The sequence below is a fragment of the Zingiber officinale genome, chromosome 1B (genome assembly GCF_018446385.1).
Source record: "Zingiber officinale cultivar Zhangliang chromosome 1B, Zo_v1.1, whole genome shotgun sequence".
Taxonomy (NCBI): Eukaryota; Viridiplantae; Streptophyta; class Magnoliopsida; order Zingiberales; family Zingiberaceae; genus Zingiber; species Zingiber officinale.
In genome coordinates, this window is record NC_055986.1 from 12,400,587 (window position 1) to 12,423,012 (window position 22,426).

General features: G+C 39.7%; 1 protein-coding gene across 1 annotated transcript; it reads left to right on the forward strand.

Moving 5' to 3' along the window:
* The first annotated feature begins 13,115 nt into the window (after positions 1-13,115).
* On the forward strand, positions 13,116-14,585 carry LOC122040708. The gene has a single exon (XM_042600168.1). The coding sequence runs from the start codon at positions 13,210-13,212 to the stop codon at positions 14,380-14,382; it is 1,173 nt and encodes a 390-aa protein (XP_042456102.1). The 5' UTR covers positions 13,116-13,209; the 3' UTR covers positions 14,383-14,585.
* Positions 14,586-22,426: the final 7,841 nt, after the last annotated feature.

The window sequence follows — 22,426 nt, forward strand, 5'->3', positions numbered from 1 at the left end:
CATGACTCGACTCATATTCTAACTCTTTGTCTTATTCCGATTCACTTTCTGATTTTGGTCCGGTTGTCATCAGTGCAAGATAGTTGTGTTGCTTCGATTCGTCGTTGTCCGATTCTTCCAAAGACGACTCGTCCCAAGATGCTTTGAGTGCCTTCTTTTTCTTGAAGTTCTTGGGTTTATCTTCCTTAATGTTCGAACACTCATGCTTATAGTGGCCTTTTTTGTTGCAACCGAAGCAGGTGATGCTTGATTTGTTAATGTTGAGATTGATAATCTTTTGAAGGTCCTTTGTGCTAAAGTCCTTCTTCTTGGTGAACATTCTCCTTACCATGTTCACCAATTGCTCTTCTGCATTTGAGTATGAGTCAGATTTAGATTCTGCCTTTTGCTTGGTCTTGTTCTTTGTTTGCTTTGTAGAACCTGTAAAAAAAGTTACACCTTTTTCGGTCATTTGGGTGCTAGTTTGTTCATGCAGTTCTAGTTAACAAAATAATTCATTTAATTTAAGTTTATTTAAATTCTTCGAAATTTTATAGGCATCTACTATAGATGCCCGCAGTGCATTTCGGGGAAACGAATTTAGAACATACCTTATGACGTCTCGATTTTGAGGCTCGTGGCCGATGAGGTGCAACTCGTTGAGGATATTTTTGATCCTTGCGTGAAGTTATGTTGCTGTTTCTCTATCTTGCATGTTAATATTGAATAATGAATTTAATAAAAGATCTCGTTTTGTTACCTTTATGTCGTTGGGGCCCTCATACAGTTCAATTAGCTTGTCCCAGAGCTCCTTTGCATTTTTAAATGGGTCGGCCCGGTTGAGTTCCTCCTTGGTCAGTTCGCACTGGAGGGTGTTGAGTGCTTTGGAGTTGATCTGGGCTTTCTTCTTCATGTTTGGGTTCTAATTCTCTAGGTCGAGAGGTACTTGGGTTGCTTCGTCAATCGGTGCCTGGTACTCGCGTCGGATCGAGAACCATTGGTCAATGCCCGTCTTGAGGTATACCTCCATTCTCCTTTTTCAATACGAGAAGTAGTCCTCGGTGAAGAGTAGAGGGCGCGCGGTGCTAAAGCCTTCGCTTTGAGCCATTAGAACCTTGCAAAAAAAATATGCAATAAAGAAATCTCAAGACTAGGTCTTGGATTAGTAATGTGGGAAATGATAAAGATAAGAAAACTCGATTGGTGTTCACCAATTTGAGCAATTCAAAGAAATTGCAATGAGAAAATTATACCAATTTAGATAGATTTGAAAAAGTCGAAATGAAAGAAGACAAAAAGAATCCCCCTGTTCAATTGGTGGTTGTACCAATTAGAGCGAATATGACTTTGATACCAATTGTAAGATCAGTGGCACGTGAGAGGAGGGGAAGAGGAGGGGATGAATCATGTGTTAAAGAAAAATTTTCTTCTTTTTCGAAATTAAAGATTAAGTACGCAGCGGAATAAAACGAAATATAACTGAAAAAACACAAGTACTCGAGGAGTTACTTGGTTCGAAGCTTCCGGTGACTCCTACTCCAAGACCCACAATCCCTCGGACAATATCGCTGGGTAATCCACTATAAACCTCTTTCAGAATCGTCGAAAGAGAGAATTGAATACAGAATACCGAAGGAAGGGAAGTGTAACAGTCTACACTCCCTTTTTGCAAGTAATAATAAAAAACAATATTTAACTTCATTACCAACTCACATAAAGAAGATCCGAAAGCGCTCAGGAGTTGGTGGCGGTCTGCCGGTAGCAGTTGGAAGTCGCAGAGTAGTAGCAAAGTAGCAGTCGAATGTGTTCACACATTCGACAGCAACAGAATGGTCTTTGCAGCTCGTAGAGGAGATAATGCTTGAAGGCTACTCGAACAAGGCTTATATAGGCTGTTGAGGGCGCCTCCAACTTCGTTTGAGACACCTCCAGTAGTAAATCTGATAGCCAAAACTTCGGTTGCGATAAGTCACCCGAATTGCGGCTTTTATCCACTTGAGGGCGCCTTCCATGCTCTCCGAGGAGCCTTCGAAGCACTCTGTGGCGCCTCTAGCGCTATCTAGAGCATTTCCTTGCAGCGAAACTTTATTCGCAAAGTCTATCCGCATGAGGGCGTCTACACTGGATACAAGGCGCCTCCCAGCCACTCCGAGGCGCCTCCAAGACCCTTCGAGGCGCCTCAGATACTATTCATTCAAGGGTTAACTTGTTTTTTTGCTGTTGCAAAAATATGTTAGGTTAACAGAAAATTATTTAACCTGTAAAACAAAGTTAGCACAATTTATAAGCATTATTAATTAGATCCCGTCTTCCCGAGACCAGGGTCTAGTCACGGTCTCAGTCTAGATTTCCAAAATGGACCTAAACTGGACCTGCGCTTAATGTCCCTAATTGGGATTTGCCCTCACTAGACATTCTCCTCGTGACTTACCTTATTTACTATGCAGAATCGCTTGACTCCCTTTTAACCCATCAGGTCTTCCCGCTAGTTGTCAAGTCCGCAGACCCAACTGGACTTCGACCAGCTATCAGTTCCCACAGACCCAGCTGAACTTTCCGCCATTCCTTGACCTATCTGGATTTCTACATCAGCTATCAGGTCCTCTAGACCTAACTGGATTTCAGCTTGGTGTCAGACCCATCAATTCCTGCACACTTGGTAGAAAGGTTAAATCACACAACATCTAACTTTAATTTATTTATCATTTATCTAAACTTAAATTTGATCATTGGTGTCAACTGCACAACAATATAGAAAAGGATAAGTATGATTAAGCAAACTAACTTTTTCGAGATAGGATAGAAAAGTAATACTTGATATGATTATTTATCTCAATCTATCTCAACTAGAAAGACAAGAATTTAAGTTAAGATAGATCGTTAAGTGTAGTGCTCTCATTTTAGTACCATTTGAAATGAGTTTCCTTTTCAGTTTGTAGCATTACTCCATCAAATTTAACACCCAATTCCCTTGAGAAAATTCAAATATAGGAAGAAGAAGAAGAAAGGGTAAATCTCAAATTGTTGTTGGATTCTTTAGGGAACTCCGCCAATGATGACCGGTCATGGCCGGTCCCAAGCCCGGATAAAGGAGGAGGGTTGCGTTAGATTGTCAGCCAGCGTCAAACTATGACAAATATTTCATGAATGAATCCATTAAATTATTGTGCTAATGCTAGGTTGTTCCCCGGAAGGAACGCGTTGCAGGGTCCGACTGTAACGTCTCGGCAAGAACCGCTACATCTCCAGAACTCGGGTGTAGTGATAAATATGCAAGAGTTCGCGTTACAGGGTCCGACTGTAACGTCTCAGCAAGGACCGCTATATCTCCATGAGAACTTGGGTGTAGTGTTAAATAGGCAAGAGTTCTCACACCATAGGTTAGATAAGAACAAATATGATAGGAAAACTAATAATCTAAGATTTGGAACATGGAACATAGGAACTTTCACTGGTAAATCAATAGAGGTAGTAGATATAATGATTAGGAGAAAAATTAATATTTTATGTGTACAAGAGACAAAATGGACAGGTGAGAAGGCAAAGATGATATAGAACTCGGGTTTTAAGTTATGGTACACTGGAAAGAGTAAAGCAAGAAATGGAGTGGGTATTATTGTAGATAGTTTGTTAAAGGATGAAGTTGTAGGAGTAGTTATAAAAGGGGATAGAATTATAACCCTTAAGATAATAGTGGCGAAAGAAACTATGAACATAATTAGCGTATATGCACCACAAGTAGGATTAGATGAAGCTACTAAATTAAGGTTTTGGGAGGACTTAGATGAAATATTACAAAATATTCCACCAAATGAAAGGATTTTAATAGGAGGTGATTTAAATGGGCATGTCGGAGTGAAAAATGAGAAGAGTATAATGGGAGTTATGAGTTTGGAGCGAGGAATGAGGAAGGAAAACTATATTAGATTTTCCGATAGCGTATGGCCTTATATTAGCTAATCGCTTTAAGAAAGATAATTAGCATATATGCAACTCAAGTAGGATTACATGAATACACCAAATATAGGTTTGGGAAGGATCTAGATGAGGTAGTACAAAAATTTTATCAAACAAAATGATTTTAGTAGATCTAAATGGGCATGTAGGAGTAAGAAATGAAAAAAATATAATGGCAGTTATGGTTTTGGAATAAAAAATAAAGAAGGAAAAACTATATTGAACATTTAAAAGTGGGAACAGTAAATCATAAATTGACTTTCTTATAATCAGAAAGAAGGATAGAAAGATTTGTAAATATTTCAAGGTCATCTTTGTAGAAAACTTCACTACCTAACATAGGTTAGTAGTGTCAAATATGCGTCTCAAGTATAATATCAATAAGAACACATGCATAACTCTTAGAATCAAGTGGTGAAAGTCAGAGGATGAGAAACAAAGTATTTTGAAGGAGAGAGTAGAACTACAAGTATTAGGAGAAATACAAAATGGGATAAAATGATATTAATGTTGAAAATGGTGGCCAAGAGAGTAGTTAGTGAATCAAAAGGAAGATCTCGCCCAAATAAAATGCAATAAAGATGAATATAATAAGGTACTAGTGAATGATGAAGAAATAAAAGAGCGATGGAAGTGATATTTTCATCAATTTTTTTAATGAAGTTTAGGTGACCAACTTAGCTTAGGTAATTTAAGTAGGTCAAAAAAGTATATAAATTAAAATTTTTATCATAGAATTCAAACTTCAGAACTAGAATATGCTTTGAATGAGATACAAAATGGAAAAGTAGTAGTACGATCAGATGATATTTGTGATAGAGGTATGGAAGTCTTGGAAAAGTAGGATATTCAATGACTTACGAAGTTATTCAATTTGATATTAAAAAAGAAAAAGTGTTTGATAAGTGGAGGGTAAATATTGTAGTCTCCTTATATAAAAACAAAGGAGACATATAAAATTTATGCCTCCATATTAACTGTGGTCAAGGAACACATAATTGTTCAGAATAGACATTCATGATCGACATTACACATTTCCCCTTGGACATGTTATCAACTGAACAAATTCGATATAAGAAGCAATTTTAAGATTAACATCATGGACTCTGGAATTTTGCATTTAATCCTATAAAAATACAGATACAAATATTGATCTTTGTTTGGTTTCACATTGAGACTCAATTGTAAAACATTGAAACCATTTCATACCAGCAAGGGTAAAATGTCATAAAAAACAATATTTAAGATTTGAAAATTTTGAGCCAAGTATTTGAAACTGATTGACAAAAGGGTGCACAACCTGTGGTTAGATGGCCATTAAGAGAAGTTTAGAGATAGATGCTTCCTGAGCAAAGGAAGCGGAGGAGATTAGTCCTGGTGTTTTAAGGATCAGAACTATGAAAGAGGGAATACCAGTGAACAAGGTTCCAACAAACAGGATAAAAGAAAAACAAACAGTTGGTATTACTAACCGAAATATATAGATTTAAGTTTAGCAATATTAGAAGTAATGAAACAATTGTTAAGATAGGAGAGGACGAGTTGCACTGGAACCGAGAGATTTAAATATTTAGGATCGTTTTACAAAATGATGGAGGGATTGAGAGAGATGTCTTACATAGAATACAAGCAGGATGGGTGAAATGGAGGGGAGCGTCGAGTGTTTTATGTGACCGTAAAGTACCTCTTAAACTTAAAGGTAAGTTCTATAAAATCGCAGTTAGACCTGCTATGTTATATGGAGCTGAATGTTGGGCTATGACTCGAGCACATGAGCAGAAGATGAGAGTTGCAGAGATGAGGATGTTAAGGTGGATGTGTGGACATACGAGGATGGACAAAATAAGAAATGAGAGCATTAGAGAGAAAGTAGGAGTTGCATCTATTGAGGAAAAACTCAGAGAGACACGTTTAAGATGGTACGGACATGTACTTAGACGACTAATAAATGCTCCAGTTAGGCGATGTGAAACTATGATAAACATGCATATAAAACGAGGAAGAGGAAGACCAAAAAAGACTTGGTTAGCAACAATAAAACAAGATAAAATTTATTTAAATATAGATGATGATATAATAGGAGATAGAGCTCAATGGCGTAAAAGGATTCATACAGCCGACCCCACCTAGTGGGAAAAGGTTTGGTTGTTGTTGTTGTTGTATTCTTTAGGGGACATTTATTTTTGCTCTAAGATTTTCTTGAGCGTAAAGTACCTCTAAAATTTAAAGGAAAGATATATAAAATCATAGTTAGACCTACTATGTTATATGGAGCTAAATGTTAGGCTATGACTTGAGCACATGAGCAGAAAATGAGAGTTGCAGAGATGAGGGCGTTAAGGTGGATGTGTGGACATACGATGATTGACAGAATAAGAAATGAGAGTATTAGAGAGAGTCGGAATTGCATCTATTGAGGAAAAACTCTGAGAGACACGTTTAAGATGATACAGATATGTACTTAGATGACTAATAAATGCTCCAGTTAGGCGATGTGAAACTATAACAAACACGCATATCAAATAAGGAAGAGGAAGATAAAAAAAGACTTGGTTAGCAATAATAAAATAAGATAATTTATTTAAGTATAGATGATGATATAGTAGGAGATAGAGCTCAATGACGTAAAAGGATCCATATAACCGACCCCACCTAGTGGGATAAGACTTGGTTGTGATTGTTGTTGTTGTATTTCCTTGAGCAGAATTTGACAAAACTGCCAAGAATTCAAAGTTCCTGCGGTTTGTATCAATAAATACACCTTTCCAAATCCTGGAAAGGATTAGGAACTTGAAATTAGTAAACCGTCATCAGTAAATGAAGCTTTGTTAGTTCTTCTTTGAGGCAACAAGATTAAGCAGTAATATCCTTTTACAATGAAATATTCTGGGCATCATCATCTTTATCCTATTAAAGAACAAAAAGAACTTCTCGCACACCATCGGGATTTCAAAAGCAAAAAAAAAAAAAGAGACTTCCATCAATCCATCTTTATAACCTGAGGCATCATTTTGTTGTAGCACTGCACGAAGATACCTCTTTAACCAACTCAAAAAGTAAATTGGCATCTTCTCCTCTCTTTGATCAAGTGTTTTTTTTTTAAATTTGTGTGATAGCGAAATCTCTATTTCCCACTTCCAAGCTAAACATATATGATTAGTACATGTGACTTCTATCCTTAGTGCACACTCTCGCAGTCACTCATCTCTATCCAAAACCTTTCTCAAGCGTTGATTATTTGCACGTCATGTAATGGGGTGTTTCATGACACCCCGACCCTACTTGGTACTTTTCCAGAGCACCTTCAACGGTTCATGCCATAAGCGTCATATTCTTCCATCTCCAGTCCACACTAAGAAGGTTCTTGTAAAGCTTCACATGGACTGGTGTAGGTGTATCTTATTCTTGTTTCTCTCGAATGAAAATATTGATTGGTGTCCTGGATTTGATTGTTTTTTAATATGATGCAAATTTGATTATTCATTTTAAATTTCAGCCAACCTACATTTGTTAATACTCACAAGCTAATGGATTGATCAACTATCTGATGCTCAAGAATTAAATTACAGAAGTCGAATCACTACTCAATATGTCTATTCTCTTTATTACTCGCATCTTTGGCTAAAGATTTTTGTCTCGTTGGCGAACTAGCACAACAGATTTTGTAAGTTATTTAGCCTCTGCAGACTACATTCCCTTGGAATATACTTACATGTTGTCCAATGAGGTATTGAGCACTAAGCAGAAATGCTTCAGCTTGTCACCATGAAACTCAGATATAATTTATCAGCCTAAACCTCCATCTTTATTGCTTTTATCAGTGGGCGTCAGTAACTAGAACATAGGTAAGTTATTAGTGGGCCTTACCATCGTTTTTGTTTCCTAGTCGTGCATGAAAGAGGTTGCTTTTACTTTTTGGGAGCAGAATGAGATGCTGTTGCATGCCTAAATTTTATAGAGCATTGGAAAATAATAAGAATTCCTTAATTTTAATGTTGATACAACTTGCTACAGCAGCTCACCATTTGAATGATCAAACTGAGGCCATTTTTTTCATCAGCAAGTTGCAACTGCTCAACTCCTTTTTAATCTTCATATTTTAGGATCCAAAGTTTTATTTAGACCTTTATCAGTGTGCAGTACTTTAGGCCTTATCAGGACAGTAAAAGTGACCAGCACCGATTTACAGTAAGATATTGGAAATAAGATAGTAGATTACTTCCATCAATTCACTTCTCTTGACCTTACCATTTTATCATTTATACCAGGGTAGAATAAAATTCTTATATTGTATGGTTTACATTTCTGAGATGTCAAAGTTATCGTTTTAGTGCGCTTGGTTCAGGCAAAATCCATCCTCCACGAAGCATTAGAAAGCTTTTTAATGGTGACCCAGTACATCAGTGAGACAGGAAAAAAAAAAAGTAGATTTCAGTATCAAACACAACGATAAAAACACTTTGAAGATGGTACTACTCATGCAGAAAAGGACTTGAGTGAACATTCACCACCTAGCTTAATTTACCTTTTCCCTGACGCCATAAAGATTTAGCAGTAAGATCCTTTTCCAGTGACATGTGTCCTTGTCATCATCATCGTGTTTTTTATCTTCTAACATAAATAAAGAGCCCAGAGGGCTTCCTTCCCATTATCAGGATTGCACAAGAAATAGGCATGAATTGAACTTTAAGTTGCGCCTTCAAGAAGGCATCATTTAGTTTCAGTACCACAGTAACACACTTCTTTATTTAATACAAACCAACAAAAAGAAAGTGAATTAGCATCTTCTTTTTTCTCTTTGATCAGGTGTCTGATAGTGATATCTCTCTTTCCCACTTTGGAGCTCTATATGTTTATATGATTAGCACTGCTAAACAAGCCTTAGTACTCTTCATAAACACATCTCTAATAGATAAAACTTTTACTAGTGCTGCAGGTTTCAGATTCTCCCATTCTAAATCCATCAAGGGCTTTTCAGTAAAATTTTTTCCTGGTTTCTGTAGGTTTATATCTGTTCTATTCCCATATGTTTCAAAATAATTTATCCGGTCTCTTGGACTTGATAGATTGCTGTCTACCAATTATATTATATTTGGCAATAATAGAATATTAATCTAGCTAATTGCCGTGCAGAAACAAAGTAAGAAAAGACAGTTTGAGGTAGTAGCATAGAATAGCAACTTTGAGAGAAACAATGTTCTTAGGGACACAATGAGCTACTTGGACAAGTCTACACAAGCACACCCTTTGAAAGTTATTCACCTCTACGAACAATTCCCTTGGTGCAAGGCTTCATCTTATAGTTGCATGATATCGTTAGGCCTCGTATAAAAATCACTCTAAATTTCCCTGAATTATTACTTTTGTGAGTGGGTACGATCTGTAGCTAGAACTTAGGTTAGTTAATTTATCGGACCTTGACACCATTTTTGCTTTCTGGTCATGCCTGAGATGACTAGTTGGATAAGAAGCTACTATGGTCCCTGCATTGCATGTCTAAATGTTTATAAATGGACAAAATATTTAAAGTCCTCTACTTTAATCTTATAGTCAGGTCATTTTTTCCATATCCCCATGCAACTCTGTAAACCCTTTTTGTCTTCTATTTGAAGATTCCAAGCATGCTTTAGACCTTTAGCTACAAGATAAAGCTGACCTGCTCTTGTAGAAGCACACAGGGGGTAATGATTGCAGACTTCTTGAGTTTAGCTAAAAGCCATAAGCTTATGATCATAAACACGTAAATGAAAGTTCAACTCAAAGCAAAGTTCATATTGTACCAGTGCCTTAATTCTTATAGGGAGGATTAAGTGATAGTGAAGTTAGAATATTTCAGAAATATTAGAGAAGCAACGAATATATCTCTTATAATGCATGCCCACTACCAATAAAGAGGTATCTTTAATCCTTTGGAGGTCGTTGTCTTATCTCAGAAGCTCCAACTAGCAGTAAAAACCGCAGCCAATTAACAGGCTTAACAACGACCTTTCATTTATCAACTAAGCATGCGTTAAGCAATCATTAATGATCCAGTCCGAGATCAAGGATGAGGGAACCACTAATGAGAAGGTTGGTGACGGGTCCGAGGTCTTCGAGGTGAATCTTTGCGATTGTTAAAGAGAATTAGAATTAGTATGCAAACGAATTGAACATGTTCGTGAGATTTTCGAGCCAGTTTCAAAAATATTTGATTCATATTTAAAATTATCGAATTTAAACGGAACTCGAATATGTTTGATAGTTTTTTTTTTGAGGTAAATTCAAACTTATAATATTTTATTCGATTATTTAATTATTTTTATACTATTTTAATTTAAATATACTTAAATTAAAGTTTAAATAATTCAATTGAACGTGAATTTAAGACATTTTGAAATTGAGCTCAATTATACTCGAATTATAGTTTGAACAATTTGAACCGAACTCGAGTTTAATACTATTTCGAATTAAATTCGAGTCAAAATTATTAGTATTTTCGAGCTTTGAATCGAATTCAAATATTATATATATATATATATATATATATATATTCAAGTTTGAACTCAAATGCCAATATTTTCATATTATTCGATTGAATTTAGCTTGTTTGTACCCCTAGTTAGAATTGAGGCTAAGGTGGATTCTAGTGTGGCCACTTTGATGCCCAAGTCAGAATTCAATGATTGGATTATGAAGGAGAAGTGTTATATCGAGTAAAGCAATAATCGAAATTGTGAAAGCATACTTATGTCAGTGGGAGTGAGTTTTCTTTTATACTCTTACCCTAGGGAAGGAATCTGAGCCCACATTCTTCACTTTCTCCACGTTCGGATTGAAGGGGTTTCACACCATCATTGGGGTGCGGGCCCATATAACCATGTTTAGGTTGAGGAGATGTATCGCCTACACACGTGCTCCATGTCCTTGATTGACCTCATCCTCATTACACAAGTGTTGAGAGATATTGGTATTGGAGTCAGGAGTTGAGCGCCGAGTGGTAGTGGTATCGGAGTACGGAGTGACCTGTAGGTGCAACGTAGGCTGATGAAGGCGCCTTGAGCTGTTTATCCAGCACAGCTTATTTTCCAGCTCTTTTGCGTTGGCTTCCTATGCTCCGTTCTTTTGGGTGATTGCGGCCAACCGGAATAGGGCTCACTTGAACCCAATTCCCGGCCTTCTCCTCGAGCAGCCTTCCGTCCCTTGAATGCCGCGCACGCTTTTCACGCCCACCGGAGTACTCTTCCGTAGCTCTCTCGTCCTTCGGACGCACTGAGCCCGTCGACTCTTTTCCCGTGTCGTCCTTCTCGCTAGCTGCGTCTTCCGCTCGACTTCCTGCGCTCCTAAGCTCCTGCATACTTAGACACAGGGATCAGACACAAAGCAGGACCTAACCAACTTGGTTGATCACATCAAAACTACCACGGGCTCTAACATGACCGAATGTTGGGAAGTTGGATTTCTATTGACCCAAGTGTCAAGGTCAGATCGTTTGCCGAGCCGGGTGTGAAGGTCAGGTCACACTCGGGCTTGGCTTGACCTAGCTTGGCCCCCCTCTTTGATAATGGAGGTGTGATCTTACTTTTGACTAGGGATGGCAACAGACCGGGTTTAAACCCGGCCCCGCATTAAACCCACCCTGTTCGAGGTGGGTTTAAACTTGGTAAAATAGCTTATAGGGCAGGTCTAAACCCATTGATCGGGTTTAGAAGTGGATTCAGGGCAGGTTGTGAGTTTCAATGAACTTGTCTATATATATATATATATATATATATATATCCCGCCCTGAACCCGTCGGATTTTAAGCAGGGTCGGGGCCAAGCAGGTTGAAAAAGTAGGCGGGACAGGTCCAGATTTGGATTCATTTTTTTTTTGGCAGGGCGAGTTATGGGATTGGTCAAACTTAGCCCGAATCCACCTCGTTGTCGTCCCTAATTTTTGACCCAACCGAATTTGACTTTTGACCGAACCCCTTCTTGGTCAAACTTGGTCTGAATTCATCCCGTTGTCATCTCTACTTTTGACTCAGCTAAATTTGACTTTTAACTGAGTCCCTTCTTTAGCACATCAATTATATATACTCAGCTTCATATTTAAAAGTTGTTTTAAAAAGATTGACATAATTGATGTGATAAAAGGTCATTCATTCATCCCAGTATCTCTATCAATTTATTTTTAAGTCAACACGAAAGAGATAAATTATGGATAGTTATTAATCATTAGTGCCGTGGTCAAAATATGAGAAAAAATATATATACCGAATTTCAACTCTACAACCTAATAGGATAATTATTTATGTCTTAATAATTGTACCATTACGAGGGGATAAGAATAACACAATTGATACATAGATGGATAGGTGCTCTAGGATCATAACCGGTGAAAAACAACCGTTAGGGACTGACCTCCCAGGTAAGGAGATGTACAATTATCTTAATTAAGAAGTTTATGCGTACAAATTGGTGGCGAAGGAGAAAGTAATGCAATTTTTTTAAACTGGTCCACGCGATCCCTCGTGCGAGGCGTGCGTGCGTGCGTGCATTGAAAAGACGTGCAGGGCGGTGTCATAAATGACTGCTGCGATCAATTTACCTGCTCTGTTCGTGGCCTGCTTTCTTTTTCAACCGCTTCACACTGGCGTTCCAGTCCAGTGAAATAAAGCCCACTAAATTAATTAATTGGCTAATTCCCTTGTACCGAAATCCCATGCTTCCCCCATTTGGTTAAATAAATTCTGCGGAGTGCAGAGCCTTACTAGGATGCTCATAGGTCTTATAATTTGAGGTACCTTGTTTATTCATGTAAACTAAGTACAGTGGTTTCAAATTTTTGGATTTGTTTAAGATGCATATGGATATTGTTATATTTTTAAAGAAAGTGCATAACAATTAACATCTCCGATCTCTATCAATGAGCTCCACGTTGGATAAACCAGGAGGAACCTTTGCCCTTTATGGAGTTCCATCAAGAAGGCTGTTGATAGCACAAAAATATCAATCTGATAATTGTCGAAAGGGTGACAAATAGACGATTATATAAAAAAAAATTTAACGGTGGTAAATATTTTTTTCTAGAGAAACGGCAGGGCCATGGGATGCAACAAACTCACGCCCCACTGGCACTGCGGCGCCTATATAACGCTATCCCCCACGCTCCTCGTTCCTCCCTACTTTTTTAAAAAGCTCATCTTGTTCCGTAGGACACCCGGCGCGGTGTGGACAGCAAAAGCTTTCGAAAGAGGAAGAAGTTACCTCCTCAAAAGCTGCCAAGGCATCGCCACGGACCAACGTACCTTCCATGGTCGACGTACACCGTCGGATGGCCGCCCTTAGCCCGTCCCACGCCGCCGGCCTCCGCCGCCTCTCCGTCCGCGCGGCCACAGCATCCCACGCCGCCGCAACTCACCGCCTCGGCATCCTATCCCTCCGCCCCATCGCCGAGGGCGTCCTCTCCCACCTCCGCGCCGCCTCCGTCCCCCTCTGCCCAGGACTCTCCGAGCCAGAGCTCGCCTGCCTTGAGGCCGACCTCGCCTTCTCCATCCCCCCGGACCTCCGCGCGCTCCTCGCCCTAGGGATCCCCTCGGGCCCTGGCTTCCCGGATTGGCGTGCCCCCGGCCCCGGTCGCCTCCTCTGCCTCCCTCGCGCAGCCGCAGCCTTCCAGGTCGCCTGCGGAACCTTATGGCCGCGCTCCTGGGGCTCCCGCCCTGCCGACCCTGCACGGGCCCTCCGCCGGGCCCGTGCCGCTCTCCGCCGTGCACCTCTTCTCCTACCGCTCTTCGGCCGCTGCTATATCCCCTGCCTCCCGTCTCTCGCCGGGAACCCTGTTTTCTACGTCGACGACTCTCGTGTGTTCTGCTGCGCCCTCGACTTCGCCGACTTCTTCCAGCGTCGTTGGCCCACTTCCCCGCACGCAGATTTCTCTTGCCCTCTCCCCAGCCTCGACGCCTGCCGTTGGATCGAGTTCTGGAGCGACGCCGCATCCGACCGCCGCCGCCGTAACTCCTCTTCTTCGTCCTCCTCCTCAGCTTCGGATGCGGTCTCCTCGTCTTCATCGCCATCGTCTCCTCCAGATCCGGAGCGCTTCGTGGAGATCCGCACCCCGAGGCTGCCGGACTGGGTCGGGGGTTACCTCGATGGCATCGGATCCGTATTGAGGCAAGGTGGGTGGGGCGAATGCGACATCCGTGAGATGGTCCACGTGCCGGCCTCAAGGGTCTTCGACAGTGGCGACCAGCCGGACACGTCGTCCGCAATCGACGCCGAAGTGGTGCTCGACGCTCTGCTGGTGAAAGCGGGCTGGTGCTCCGACTCGCTCCGCCTGGCAGGGTGGAGCTCCGATGACATCTCCGATGCGCTGGACCTCAATCTCCTCCGGCCGAGGGGAAGGGAGCGATGCTCGCCGGTTGTGAAACTACCGCCTGCGGTCGCGCTTAAGCTGGAGAAGCTGGTGGAGGCCGTGGCCCGATCCTAACTCGCAGTGGGCAGACTCAATCGCGGAGTATTTTGCTTTTCTTATTTTTTAATTATCCTTTTGTTTTTTTTTTCTCTCCAAAGGTGTTTTGTAACGGTCGACGGGTTGGAGTGGGAATAGAGTAAAAAACGAGCAAGACTAGTATTATACATAGAAGTCTTTTAATAACTAATAATATTTCATGTCATTGTAAAAAAATTTGAAGTGGATTTAGTATTTGCATAGAAACAAACTGTCATCATTAAACATATGTTCAATTCCTTAGCCAATGGAGTTCGTACATATACCATTGTAGGACAACTAGTGACGCTGTTAAGCTGGTTCATTAAACATGAATATTTCATTTTTTTTTTAAATTTAGATATTTAGATTCTTACATATAGTATAGAGCCGGCCTGACCCAGTAGGGATTCTTTGGTCCCTAAATTGTGGATCAGGAGATGGTCCATTGATGAGGACCTTTGATTTGGATGGCCCCCATCTTTAAATAAATGAGGTCCATTCAAATCAAAGGTCCTCATGTAATGGACCATCTCCTGGTCCACAATTTACGGACAAGAAGATCTGCTCTCGGCCTGGCCATGGCTACCAAGGCTCTCTTACTAAGGGTCTATAAATACCTACGGTCATTTCTAATTAGTTTATATATATATATATATATCATTAATTAATTTTTTCTTCATTTCCTTCTCTAAGTTCTCGCCGAAGCCTCCACAATTCTCTTTGCTGAAGTGCCCACATTCTTCTCGCTGAAGTGCTCTCACGATTCTCCTTATGGAAGCCCTCCTCATCGCGCCTTCCTCTCTCGTTGCGACGATTATATGCCCTCTCTCAAAGGCGCCCTCTATACTACTGGAATGCTGGATTGCCTCATTATTTCACACTTTTGCAAATCTTAAAAGGTAATCATCTTTGCTCTCCTGTTTTGATCTCTTCTGTTACTGACTTCGGATTAAAGATAGGACCTGTGCTCCCAAAGTGCCCTAACACACTTTCCAATTGCTTATTTTGATTTTGGATTTGAATATTTTTAAATTTTAAAAATGTGTGTTCTATAGATGGTACAAGACCTTTGCTTGTGTGTATATTTTCAATCTTATCAAACTAAGAATGACACTAAAAATAAGTAGGCCCGATGAGAACATATCATACTGTCTAAGAACTTTAACTCCTCTGGAAAGCATTGATGTAAGTATAATCCTTGTTAAAGACATTTGAATATAGATACAATTTCATATTAAGATAAATACATGCTTCAAAATTTTACATAATAGCTCTCTAATTTTTTTTATTATATTTAAGTTTAATATAAAGAAATTAGTATTGCTCAAAAATCTTATTCAAATAAGACTGTTGGAGTTTAATGGTTAGGAAGACAATGTGTTAGTTATCTAACCAAATAATTAGCAAATTACGAAAGAATTAAGTTAATATAGATATATAAATTTGAGGCAATTTTGGTGGCTAATTTTGACGCTCTTGTTTTTTGTTACTAATTTGAATAGAGTTCAGAAAATAACAGAAACAGTCGTAATAAATGCATGAGTTCTTCATTACCATTTACAAAGAGAGAAAAGTGTCTATAAAAAGGATATAAAAAATTATTAAAAGAAGTTATTGCCAGAACATATAGACCCATAAAAAAATGTGTTCTAACGTTATTTTGTTCACTTCTTCTATGTCTATTTGGGAGTATTTAGATGCATAGATTGTCATGTCGAATAGGACATTTCATATGCAGGAAAATCAATCGTGATTACATGTGGGAATGCAAACAAACTAAACCTTTTGGTGATTCTCAAAGTGCCAATCTATAGAATCGACTAAAAACAATACGGTTATCTCAAATCCAACTAAATCAAGTGAAATACGGAATAAGAGAGTAGTTACACTCATCTCCCCCCCTTCTCGACCACCTTAATACCTCATGGGAAATCCTCACAGCGCATGGTTCGTTCACATGACCCATCACGATCCCATTGTCAATCTGCCTCCTCGCCTTGCAGTCGTACGACGAGGTGAAGTGTAAGCAGGGCTCGGTCGACAACGACTTCGCGCAAGGCGGATCCACATTGTTGCTGTGCTTCAGCTGCAGCTAACCGACGGCCATAGACCAGCGAGCCTATGCGCCACTTACCCAAACGCGGAGTATGGACTGATCACCAACTCATCACTAAAGCTCAACAGCAAAATCTCCGACAGCTGTTCCCTGTTCCCTGTTCCCTGTTCCCTGTATGTCATGCTAGAAATGTAAATGGAAATGACAGATGAATGGAAGAGATGTGTCTGAGAATTTTAGTCTGACATTAACTAAATGCCTTACGGAATTTCAGAGGTTATAATTTTTTATTCGAATATTAAAACTAAGGTGAAAACTAAATAAGATATTCGATTCGTATTTTAAATTATCGAATTTGAGTCGAATTTAAATATGTTTTATAATTTTTTTAGTCTAATTTAAATTTATAATATTTTATTTAATTATTCATAAGTCCAAATTCAAATTAAATTTTAATTATTTTTATATAATTTTATCTTAAATATATTTCAATTAAGGTTTGAATAATTTAAACTAAATTTAAATTTAAATCATTTTAAATTATAGTTTGAATATGCTCGGAGCTTAATTTAAGTTTAGCTAGAATTTTGTTTTGAATTCAACTCGAGTTAAAATTATTTATATGTTTGAGGTTCGAATATATATATATATATATATATATATATATATATATATATATATATATATATATATATATATTATTTATCCCGGGTAGCTTCTGAAGTATGTAAACTGATCGTCGAGGCTAGTGTTCGACACTATCTCCGTAAACGATATTGCTCCGCTACGGTGCTTAACGGATTGTTGCAATTCGTTCCCAAGATACAACGACGACGAACGTCTCGGAATCGTAACACTCCGACTTCCGAGACCAGCGAACCTTCTAGTAGACTTCTTAGACTCTTGAATGCACAAGATGAGATGAATGCTTGAGGAAGAGAAGAGAGAATTGAGTGAGTATTCCATCATCTGGAGGGTTCTATTTATACTGAAAGAAGAGGTTGAGTGTCCTTTGGGTGAGTGGATGTGTTCCTTGGGCTGGATCGATCTAGATCATCCATTCTGAAGGGTTGTAACCCTTCTCCAAAGCCCACTTCAATCTCATCCATCAGATCTGAGGAGTTGTGACCCTCAGATCCCGCCTATTGTCATCGGCCATCGAATCTGGATCCTGATCCATTCGATTGACGCTTGATCAAGTCTCATCCCAAGCCGTCGGATCGTTACTCTTTGCGATCCAACGCTCTAGATCGCATCACTGGCGATCCATCATACCTATTTGATCAACGGTAGCCATCCATTCCCTAAGTCAACTGTCCAGTCATCTCCCTTGCCCACGAGGATGCCAGATAGGCATCGCCACGTCATGCACGAGCCGACACGTCACCCGATACATGCGAAGTGCAAAGTGCGCCTACAAAGCGCCCATTGCGCACGTGGCGGGCTCACAGGTGCGAGCACCTGCTCGCCCTGGGCTAAGGGAGCACCTGTCCTTTTATTTTTGTGTTGATTCCATTAACACATTTTCATTAATAAGTAGAGAATACACATCGAGAATTTTCGATGTGGGACTATTCTCCCATGCACTTTATTAATGAATAATAAATGTTATTTTGGGCCGACTTTAAACATTAATTTCTCATTCACTCTTAATCGGTTTTGAGCAAATTAATAGTCTAAATCTATCTACGTGAATCGTAGATTTCAATTTTAAGTCAATTACGACTTTCAACAATTGATGGCTTCCTTCCTTAAAATCGTTTGGTCCATTTAAGGCCCCGATATCCAATCCCCGTAAATGGAAATTAATGCTGTGTGTATGCATGTGCATCGACTTTACAAGAGTCCAATCGATAAGTCACTTGCATCGGAGAGGTAGCTTGTGGCTTTGAACCTTCAGTAGTGAAATGCATCGTATCGGTATACTAGGTGCGTGATGATGTCTTGAGCGCTCATTATTGGTATATACTTAAACAATAACACCCACAGATCTATCTCACCTACTTTAGGTTCTCATGGTTGGTTCCGTTTGACCATGGATACAATCTTGGATTCATGAGTGTTTCATTGAAGCGGCCTGTCTTCACACTCCAAAGGTGACACTTCTATCAAGAGTATCCTACCATACTCCACCTTATCGGTATAGAAGTCACTAAAAGCATAAGCTTAACATCACTACATGAGGTAGGACAGCACAAATTCATCCTAGGATTGGGATAGAGATAATCTATCTGATGGTGGACCACAACTTCTGTAACTTTGTTGTCCCATTGAACCAAGATCTTGGGATCTCCAGCCAACAAGGTTGGGTTACCGCTTCTGATCGTTTTCAGTTGTAGATTTTAATCCCATTCCTCTTGATGAGCAGATACTTGATCTCGACTCAACCCCTTCGTTAGAGGATCTTCCAAATTATCTTTGGACTTAACATAGTCGATTGCAATCACTCCATTCGAGATCAACCGCCTAATGGTATTATCTACGACGTATATGTCGTGATTTCCCATTATACATATTACTCGTGCCCTTCCAATCGCGATTGACTATCCACATGGATGTACGGGAAACCAGGGTTTCATCCATGGAATATCTTCAGAAATTTCGACCATTCAACTTCCTCTGCTTTGTCTAGTGCTATAAACTCGGATTCCATAGTTGATCGAGCAATGCAAGTCCGCAGTGGATTTCCAAGATCTGCTCCCCACCGATCGTGAATACATATCCACTAGTGGATTTGGAGTCTTTGTACCGATATCCAATTAGCATCACAATATCCTTCCAACATCGGGATATTTTCCATAATGTAATCCATAGTTCATAGTATATTTCAAATATCCGAGAATTCACATCAATGCTTTCCAATGGGTGTCGTTTGGATTACTCGTAAACGACTCGGTTTGTTGACGTCTGACAGATATTCGATATCTGGCAGTGCTATGAGATAAATCAAACGCGCCTATTATTCGAGAATATTCTGTGATATGGTCTCACCATGGTTTTTCGCTAAGTGTTGACTTAGATCCATAGGTGTTTTCACAGAGAGATCGTCGCATTGAATTTTTTCAATCTGATTCTACATAATGGGATTGTGTTAAAACTATCCCTCGATGTCCTGAGAATTTTAATTCCCAATATAACATCCGCTTGACCCATATCTTTCATATCAAAATTTCGTCAACATTTTCTTTGTAGTCATGATTACATCATGATTACTGCCCATTAGCATGTCGTCTATGTATAGCAGACAATTACATAGTCTTCGGTGTGTGTTTTTGACATAAATGCATTTGTCACATTCATTTATTTTTGACATTACTTTGTCAAAAATTTCGTACCATTGTTTAGGCGCTTGCTTAAGCCGTATAACGACTTAACAAGTCGACACACCTTTTCTCATTTCCAGAGCCATGAACCCTTCGGGTTGCTCCATATAAATTTCTTCTTCCAACTCACCATTTAAGAACGCAGTCTTAACATCCATTTGATGTATTTCAAGGTCATACGTCAAGGCTTTAGGCTATTGCTTTTCGTATGGGACGTAATCCTTGTCACCGGTAAGTATGTATCAAGTAATTAAGGCCTTCCTCTTGCTTGTACCCCTTGGCTACAAGTCTGGCCTTATACTTGTCAATTGATCCATCAGCTTTATACTTACGTTTTAGTATCCACTTACAACCTAATGGTTTATTACCAGAAGGAAGGTCTACTAATTCCCAAGTATGATTATTCATGATAGACTTAATTTCACTATTGACAGCTTCTTTCGACATTGGAGCATCGGGTCTAGAGAGAGCTTCACTTAATGTTCTTGGTTCCATTTCTGACATGAAAGTCATGAAATCTGGCCCGAACGATTTCTCAACTCTAGCCCGTTTGCTACGACGTGGCTCTTCACTTTGATCGTCAATAGTCCTTTTATAACAGCTAAGTTCGGTAACGTCATTTTTGTTTGAACTTCCGTTGTTATCACTTTCAACGTTTCCCTTTTTATTTGGGAATACGTTTTCAAAGAATATCGCATTCCGAGATTCTATGGTTGTTCCCACATGTATATCAGGAATGTCTGATTTGTGAACTAGGAAGCGATATGCACTACTATTATGGGCATATCCGACAAATACCGCATCGAACGTTTTAGGTCCGATCTTTACTTGCTTTGGTTTAGGTACTTCGACCTTTGCCAAGCACCCCCACACTTTCAGGTATTTGTACGATGGCTCGCGACCTTTCCATAGTTCATATGGAGTTTTATCATTTTTCTTATGAGTGATTCTGTTGAGAATGTGATTTGCCGATAATATTGCTTCCCCCCATAAGTTTTGAGGTAAGCCTGAATTTATCAACAAAGCATTCATCATTTCTTTTAGTGTCCGATTTTTACGTTCGGCAACATCGTTTGATTGAGGTGAGTAAGGCGCCGTTGTTTGATGGATAATGCCAGATTCTGTACAAAATTCATCAAACGGTGCACCATATTCTCCACCTCTATCGCTTCAAATTATTTTAATTCGTTTGTCAAGTTGGTTTTCAACTTCTGTTTTATAGGTTCTGAACGCCTCTAGGGCTTCGTCTTTACTTCTTAAAAGAAAGACATAACAGAACTTTGTGCAGTCATCGATAAAAGTAATAAAATATTTTTTACCTCCTCTAGTTTGCACAAATTTCAAGTCACATAGATCACTATGTATTAACTCTAGAGGAGTTGTTGTCCTTTCCATCGAATGAAAAGGTAGTTTCGTCATTTTCGCTTCCACGCACACTTCACATTTGTGTGTTCCGTCAACATTGACGTTTGGTAATAAATTTAATTTGACGAGACGTTTGAGAGTATTATTATGCACATGTCCGAGTCGATCATGCCATAAATTAAAACACTCAACAACATAGCTGGAAGCATTTATTTTATTACCATCAAAATTTCGGAGTACAGGCATTACAACCATTTTGAATAGACCCTTTTCTAGGTACCCCTTTCCTACGAAGACACCATTCTTCGTAAGTACAAAGTTGTCTGATTGGAACACTAGCCTAAATCCGGCCTTGACCAATGCCGCTCCAGAAACTAGGTTCTTACTGATGTCGGGAACATGGAGTACATCAATGAGTGTTAGCTCCTTTCCGGACGTCATCTTCAGAACAACCTTTCCGAGTCCAACAATTGGCGACGTCGTGGAATTACCCATATAGAGCTTCCTGCCATTTATCGGAGTATACTTGGAGAACACCGCCTTATCGGAACAGATATGACGAGTTGCTCCAGTATCAATGAACCATCGCTTCGGGTTGGTATCCACCAAGTTGGCTTCAAATACAACTGCAGTGAGATCCAAGTCCTCAAGAGAGGTTGCGACATGATTCGCAGCATCCTTTGGCCCCTTGGTTGGCTTCTTTGGGCGTCTGCAGTCCTTGGACAGGTGTCCTGCCTTACCACAGTTGTAGCAGGAGCCTTTGAACTTCTTTGCTTGAGCCTTCTTTTGAACTGCTTCGGCTTTTTAGCGTTCGGCTCGACCAGGTTGGACATTTCGTCTATAGTCCGCTTGGTTCCTCTGAGTCGGATAACTTTCGATTATCCTCCTCTATTCGTAGCCTCGGGATCAGGTCTTGCAGTCCTATCTCCTTTTGCTTGTTTAGGTAATTCTTGAAATCCTTCCATGACGGAGGAGCTTCTCAATTACCGCAGCAATTGCGAATGTCTCTTTCAACTTCATGCCTTGGCGTCCAGATCATGCAGTATTAATTGCATATCTTGGACTTGAGATGAGACGCTTTTTGAGTCCACTATCTTGAAATCCAGAAATCGACCGACGATGAATTTCTTCAATCCAGCATTTTCGGTCTTGTATTTCTTCTCAAGGGATTCCCACAAAGATTTTGCCGTCTCCAGAGAACAATATACGTTATATAACGTGTTGTCCAAGGCGTTGAGTATATAATTGCGGCACAGAAAATCTCCATGAGACCACGCATCGCTAGCAGCCTTACTTC

Bases quoted from the DNA above. Each gene is read 5' to 3' on its own strand.
- LOC122040708 (XM_042600168.1), top strand. From the start codon at position 13,210: ATGGTCGACGTACACCGTCGGATGGCCGCCCTTAGCCCGTCCCACGCC.